Below are 7,500 nucleotides of genomic sequence, written 5' to 3'. Positions count from 1 at the left end.
CCTGAATCCGAATGGAAGCCCTCATTAGCACGATGTGAAGTTCAAATAAAGTCACAGGCTGTTCAGACAGATCGCCCCCCCCCCCCCCCCCGCCCCCTTTTTTTCTTTCTTTTGCCTTACTGATGCTGCAACCTCATGCACGACATTTCAAACGAAGTGGGGGTATTTTTCATCCCCTCCTCCTCCTCCTCCTCCTCCTATTCCCCCCCATCCTCATCCGGAAGTCTAATGTCATTTTGCTTCTTTCGGCTCGCTACAGCGAGAGCGCCGTACACTGTCTCTGCTGCCATCTAGTGGTCGCCGTTCGCGGTTACGTGGCGTTCGATGAGAGACGGTGAACACCAAGAGCTAACTCGGTTCACAGTCAGTCGAATAAACCGACGGCTGACCCGAGACTGGGAATCACACAGGTACTCAGGCACTACCTGTTCAGTGGTTTTAATACATTAATGCTATCCTGGCCACAACCGCACTGAGGGAGGGACACGGAGTGAAAGAGAGAATAGAGAGGGAGCTCAGTGAGGGGTGGGGTGGGGGAGCCTTTGATGAACTTTAGAGAGGACTTTATTACAATCTAAAATCACAGTGTCTGTGCGCCTAATAGTAAAAGTTAACAAATGAGCACTGAGAACAAATCAGGGCAGTGCAGGTCAGGAATTAGCCAGGAGCAAAGGACACACACACACACACACACACACGCACACACGCACACACACACACACGCGCACACACACACGCACACACACACACACACACACACACACATCCCATCTAAATAATAGAAAGACTCACATGATGAGTTAAAAGCGCCCTCTGTGGTGTGACTGCCTGAAGCGTGCTACCACAGTATGCACAGCCTTTCTCTGTAACTTCATCTACACAGTGGAGTGGCTAACACTGATCTGAAGTCTGATTGTTGAGATATTGGCACTGAATTCTCTGTCATCCATTTTGATAGATTGTTTTTGCAATTAAAACTACCAAATGCAATAACCAATCGTCTTGCCTAGATTTGTGGCAACATTAAGAAGCACTTTGTGCCCTGCACGAAGTCACACGGGCCATTCATGCAGAATGGTACCAGCAGTGTGTGACCTTCCTCAGTGTTTACCTCTGTTTCTCCTGGTCTTTATTCTACTGCGGTTTTTAAGCCTTTTTTTGCCAGTACAATGCAGCCCAAACCCAAACTGCAATTTCAGTCAACGCCAGAGTTCTAAACCAGATCCCCCCCCCCCCACCCCCCAGAAACACCTGGCCTCACCATTTCTTTGAAGGCGTTCTCTATGGCCCCCACCACCAGGCTCTCGTGCGCCACCTTCTTCTCCGTGAAGAAGCGTGGCGGCGGCGGCGTGCTGCTGGGCGAGCCCGGCGTGCCGGCGGCGCCGCGCAGCGAGGAGGCCCGGGTCAGCGAGCGCTGGGGGCCTGGCGTGTTGCCCTGGAGGTAGGAGCAGCCGTCGGGCTCCTCGCCCAGGATGGTCGGCGGTGGCGAGGCCACGTTGCGCAGGACGTCGATGACGGCCTGCAGCTGGCAGGCGATGTGGTGCTGCAGGAGGCGGGAGGCCACCACGGCGGCGCCGGAGCCGGCGTGGCCGTCGAACAAGGCCCAGTAGTGGAAGACGAAGCCCTCAGTGTCCTGGACACACAAGGTAATCGAGGTGATCACATGTCCTTCAATATCACCGAATGTACAACCTTTGCCAGGAGGCTGCACACATCTACGTCAGCGGTCCACATCTATTACTGCTGCTGATGCTTCGTAATTATGTTCATGCTTCAAGATGGATTAAGGTTAGGATTAAGATTAGCCTGCCCTCAGCCCTCATCCGTCACTCATACAAAGTGCGAAGACACCACCAATAATCCATAAACGTGTGATAGACTAGCTTCTAAATCAAGAAACAAAAACGATTAAAAACTGCAAAAAGTGTCTGTGTGCGTGTGTGTGTGTGTGCGCGTGCGTGTGTGTGTGTGTGTGTGTGTGTGTGTGTGTGTGTGTTTGCTAGCGTTCCTTGCCTGGAGCAAAAACATTTTTGGACACCCAACTGCATTTGTGATATGATGAATTAAGAACTGCTCTTAAACAGACCATGAGCAATTAAAAAAAACAAACAAACAAAAAAAATCTTCAAATGCATCGTGGGTGAGTTTTAAAGAACAATGCGGCTGAGGAGGAGAAAAAAAAAAAGCCTTGGATGTAAACCGTTACCTAGCAACGGTTGAATTAAACCCAGGTCCAAAATCGGTGTGGAAATGTGTGGTGGGCGTGTGTGTGTGTGTGTGTGTGTCTGCAGTGGATCTATAAAAAGAGCAGCAATCAGCAGCAATTGCTTGTAAAGGGCGGATTGCATCTATTTCTAGGCAGAGCGTACGGCGATGGCGGCACCGATGGCCAGCGCTTTCAAACACCTGCAGTGAGGCAGACAGCAGGCGTTCACGCTGGGAACACATTTCTCTGTAGTTTGTCCATTCCACTTACAAGCAAGTGTTAATAACGTTAGCGCCTTCCAAGGTGAACCTTGTCACCTCACTAGGAGGCAGAAACATTATTAACAGTAACAAGTTGAACTGATTTCAAAGGAACGGACTTTGACTCCGACGTCTGAACTAAACGTTCACATGGTCCCACTGTAGCGCCGTGGCTACAGATGGAGGTGATGGACGTGACTAATGGCTGCTTCTCCCAGCGAGCGTGCGTGACTCATCCCTGGCAGCAGAGAGCCGGGAAGAGGAGAGTCATGACTCACTCAGCCTGAGAGGAGCACGTGGGACGTCAGGAGCGTCGCAGTACTGACGCCGTGCTGACATCACGCACGCGCACGCGCACGCGCACACACACACGCACGCACACGCACACGCACACGCACACGCACACGCACACGCACACACACACACACACACACTCGTCGAACCTTCTCACAGGACTGAAGTTTTTTTTTGTGATTTGACGGCCGAGTCTGAGTGGGGGGGAAAAAATGACTTGAATACAGAAAGAAATAAAATAAAATTCTTTATCTGCTAAAAGGCTCAACAGCTTTTCTGTCTTGGTGAACCAGGAAGTGGTGCGTTTCCTTCCTGAAATGGGACATCCAATCAAAAAGCTTTTTTTTTTTTCCTTCCAAATTTTCAAACGACATGATATACACACACCCCCGTTCAAAAGCTTAGGGTCACTGACTCACTCACGAGTGCACGGAAATCATTTAAGATGTGCTGAATAAGTATGGGAGCATTTTAGAGTTTGATGAAATCAACATTCTGTGTGAACACATGAGTAGTCGGCTGTTTTAAAGAGCCTACTATATAAACCTGATGTACTGTAAACTCAACAAAGTGTGATTGTAACAGGAATCTTTGTTTCAGAAATGTTTCTAATTCTAAAGCCGAATATCACACTTGAAATTCATGACCTAAATTCACATTCAATTAGAAATTCAACACCAGCTGTCAAAGCCATCCCATAATGTGTTCAGCACATGCTGACTGATGCTCCTGCACGAGTAATGTTCTTCCAGCAGATCATTTGCTGGTAATAACGGAGCTGAATGCAGAAACCTTTGAACAGGACAGTATGCAATTAATTATTTAGTCGAATTGGTGATCCTGGTGCAGGGAGGTGATGCACACTCTGCGTCCTCCCCTCACCCCCCCCACTCAGCGCACCTCTCCCAGTCTGCCGTACTCCACGCGGAGGCCCAGGCCCTCTCCGTTGGGCAGGGAGTTGCGCCTCTTGGCCGTGGGCGTCTTGCTGGGCGTGGACGGCGGGCAGTAGCTCATGGGACGCCGCCTCGCCACCACCACCTCGCAGCAGGCCTGGTCCTCGTTCAGCGCACTCTTCCCGGCGTTTATCACCCTGGCAAAGGGACAAAAGAGGCTTTTTAAACAAAAAATCAATAAATCAATAAAATCTGTGTCATCTTATTGCATGATTCCACAAGTAAAAAGCAGTCCAACGAATGACAAGTTTGTTCTCACTGCGAGGTGCTTTCCCTCACTTTTATATACTTGTGCACATCAATTAAAGGGTCCAGCTTTCACAATTTTATTTTCTGTTTGTTTTTGTTTTTCATTTTTGAATGTCCTTGATGAGCAGGAAGTTGTCCAGCCTGCCAAACCCCAACCCTGCTCGCTCGCTCTTCCCTGTTTTGTTAAACAGTAACCGCACACACACACACACACACACACACACACACACACACACACACACACACACACACACATTTGCATGCTACTTGCACCTGTCACAGCTCTAAGCAGTATCTCTGCATTCAGCATTGTGAGACACCCAAACTGTGTCTGGCTTACACAATGTGTTTGGCTTGCTCCATTGCCCAGGTGTCATCTGTACCTGTGAATGTAACTCTGTGTGGCCTTCAAATCAGCGTCTCTCCTGATAAAAAAAACACACCAACAGGTCTGAGGACTTTGCCTTTCCCCTGTCCTACTACGCCAACACCTGTTCATGCACCCTTCACTGGCTACAGGCCACGACTTGAATTTGTCCTGAGCTACCGACATTCGTCCGCTTCGTTCACCGTCAGTTTGTCTGCTCCAGACAAAAGGCCGTGTTGCAATTATGACGGCCGAGCGACTTCCAGCCAAAAGTGCAATATCTTAAACACGAAGAGCTGGAAAGTGAGCACTGAGGCATCGTCCATGAGCCTCACCACTCTGTCCAGACACATGATTTCTGGATTTCTCTCAAGAAATCATGCGTCTATTGTTGGTGTCACCCCACTGCAGTATGTATTTGTGATGATGATGATGATGATGATGATGATGATGATGAATATTGAAGTTACAATGGGATGCACCATTTCAGCTGTGTCTGAATGTAATATATGCATATGTTCTAAATGGTGAATGGACTGCACTTACATAGCGCTTTCCAGCACCTTCACAGTACCCCAAAGCACTTTACAATGGCCTCTCATTCACCCATTCTCACACACACACACACACACACACACACACACACACACACACACACACACACACACACTCATACACCAATGGGTGGCTGCTGCCATGCAAGGCGCTGCCAGCCCCTAAATTAAAAGCCAATCAGTCAATCAACTTTTGTTTGTACAGCGCTAAATCACATCCAAAAAACGTCTCAAAAAGCTTTGTGCACTCAGAGAAAAAGAACCAACTGGGCCCAAAAGTGTGTTGCCCAAGGACACGACAGACTGGGATGGATCGGGATTTGAACCAGCACCCTTTTGGTCACTGGACAACCCGCTCTCCCTCCTGAGTCGCCGCGTTGCGAGTTGAACCTTTTGCTTGATTCGTCTGGACTTGGACTGACGGCGTTACGTTGCTGCAATGTTGGCTACAGACTTGAACACATTTTCCTTCAATCAGGCTTGACGGCACCATTCATCTGCATCGCTGACAACCTTTAGAATACTGGCAAATTCTCTCTGGCTCACTGCTCCAGATCCCCCGCCCCCTTTCGGCCACTGCAAATAAATGTAACCTAAGGCTGACACTGATGGCTTAAAACATTAAAAAAAAAGGGGATTGTGAAGCTCCACTGAGGTTGCCAGTCATGACAGACGTCTCTGGAGGGTGTTGAGAATGGGCGCAGGATGAGATATTGCTCTATTTATATCCTGGGTGTTTTCAGCAGGGCAGCATCATTACCGTTTTCCTTTGCTTTTCCACCTCGAATGCTTGTTACCCTGAGTGATGGATGGACACCCATCAGCGGTGATACTCGGGGAGTCTGTGCTCCAACAGGGCAGGAGGGGTAGCGTGTATGAATAGGGACGAAGGGGAAACAGGAAGTGGGTCAAATGAGGATGCGAAAGACGTCTTTCTGCTGCTTGTCCATGAGTGAACTCTGCCCGAACTTGGATTTATATATTAGGGGCACTGTGGACTGGCTACCAGTAAAGAGGTCAACGAGCCGCTGCTGTCGCATCACTCCAGTTATGACCCATCGCCCGGCACGCGAGCGCAGCCGTCAGGCCCGGAGAGCTGCCGCTGGCTCCAATTCCTCTGCTTTCCTTGCAAGCCCCCACCCCCAAAATACTAAATCCTAAAAGTAAAATGTTGCAACGATAGAAGTGTAACTCTGGGTTTTTCCTGAGGTGTGGGACGCAGGGCGCAGCTGGAACCAATCAGTCGTCAACAAAACCACCCTTCCCCGACGACACTGGAGGAGGCTTTTTCTCTGCCGTCCATCTCCACCTCCTCTGTCCTCATTTCCCCACTTTCACGGAGGGAAGACGGTTACCTTGTTTCTCCGCTGATGAAAATGTCTGAGTTTTTTTGTTTGTTTGGAACAATTAGCTTTCCTCCCATCAGGAACAAAACTCTCCTTTCCTTTCATTTGCCAGGACGCTAATGCCCTCTTTGTTTCCCGAGCCTGTGCGACAGATTCTAGGCCAGACAGTGGCCCCAAGGATGAGATGATGATATGTTTTTTGTACGTAACACAATGGGTTCTAGCTCCGCTTGCATTTTACTCAAATCAAAGGAACAATAACTGCAAAAGAGTCCATTAAATTTGATAGTTACTTGAGGATTCCGGTTGGGAATGCAACGCTAGCTCAGAGAAATGCGACCTTGTAACAGAGTTGGAATGGCGAGTAGAACGAGATGTTTGTGTTCTTAGCTACTGCTAGAGAAGACACTATGATTAACATTGACTGTGTTTGTGTTATCAAAATGGCTCTGGTTGGTGGTACCTTTAAAAATAATAATAATGATAATAATAATAATAATGATAACAACAATAAAAGAGCCAAGATTGCCGCTGTCGTGACAAAACTGGAGGATTTAATTACATTTGACGCTGTCACGCGCTGAACTGATTAACTGCACCAGCTCCAGAGAGACACTTCAACATGACTGCGCTGTCTGGGGCGTGCGCGCGCGCACACACACACACACACACACACACACACACACAATGTGTAAGCAACATATTCAAACTGCACACTTGAGTTAAACACTTTGTAAACTCAACAACTTTCTAAATGATGCAATTAGACTATTTACCAATCCTCCCCAAAAGAGGCTGCTGATTGGTTGGGTTTATGCAACAAACTTTCTTTTTCTTTTTTCTGGGAAAAAAAAATCTTGTTAAATTCAGTGCCTGCACCAGCACACATGCGTTGCGCTTGCGATAGATGGGCCACTGATTTTAAACGTGGCTTTAGGATGGCATCTCTGCATCTCCGATCTTAATTGGAGTAAACAAATCACACGCAGAGATATATTTGATGTATTGTTCCACACAAGCACACGGCGGCCTGTCATCTGTGCAATAAATGTTGAAATAACACAAACACACAAAGACACACCTGCCTGGGTGCGGACCGCTTGTATCTCACTAGCGACAGTCTGTTCCTGCTAACAAAAAATCCCAGCCGGCCTTTGAAGTCGAGACGGAACATTCTGTCATTCTGTCTGTTGCTGATACGAGTTTAAAGTCCAACAGGGAATAAATGCACATACACACCATCACAAAATGCCACAATTTCCTCAAGTCAG

At 48.1% G+C, this 7,500-nt stretch overlaps 1 protein-coding gene across 1 annotated transcript in view; it reads right to left on the bottom strand.

The window, feature by feature from the left end:
* ppm1h (protein phosphatase, Mg2+/Mn2+ dependent, 1H) overlaps positions 1-7,500 on the bottom strand; it is a 21,160-nt gene that overhangs the window by 12,213 nt on the left and 1,447 nt on the right. The window contains exons 2-3 of the mRNA XM_076011656.1: positions 3,661-3,850; positions 1,262-1,633 (exon numbers count right to left, since the gene is read on the bottom strand). Of these exons, the coding sequence (XP_075867771.1) occupies positions 1,262-1,633; positions 3,661-3,850 (562 nt within the window). The remainder of the gene's footprint in view (positions 1-1,261; positions 1,634-3,660; positions 3,851-7,500) is intronic.

Source organism: Nelusetta ayraudi, unplaced genomic scaffold (genome assembly GCF_046127955.1).
Source record: "Nelusetta ayraudi isolate G7.1 ecotype Tasmania unplaced genomic scaffold, CSIRO-AGI_Nayr_v1 ptg000135l, whole genome shotgun sequence".
Taxonomy (NCBI): Eukaryota; Metazoa; Chordata; class Actinopteri; order Tetraodontiformes; family Monacanthidae; genus Nelusetta; species Nelusetta ayraudi.
The sequence above is the reverse complement of the archived record's forward strand: the minus strand, read 5'-3'. Positions and strand labels throughout refer to the sequence as shown.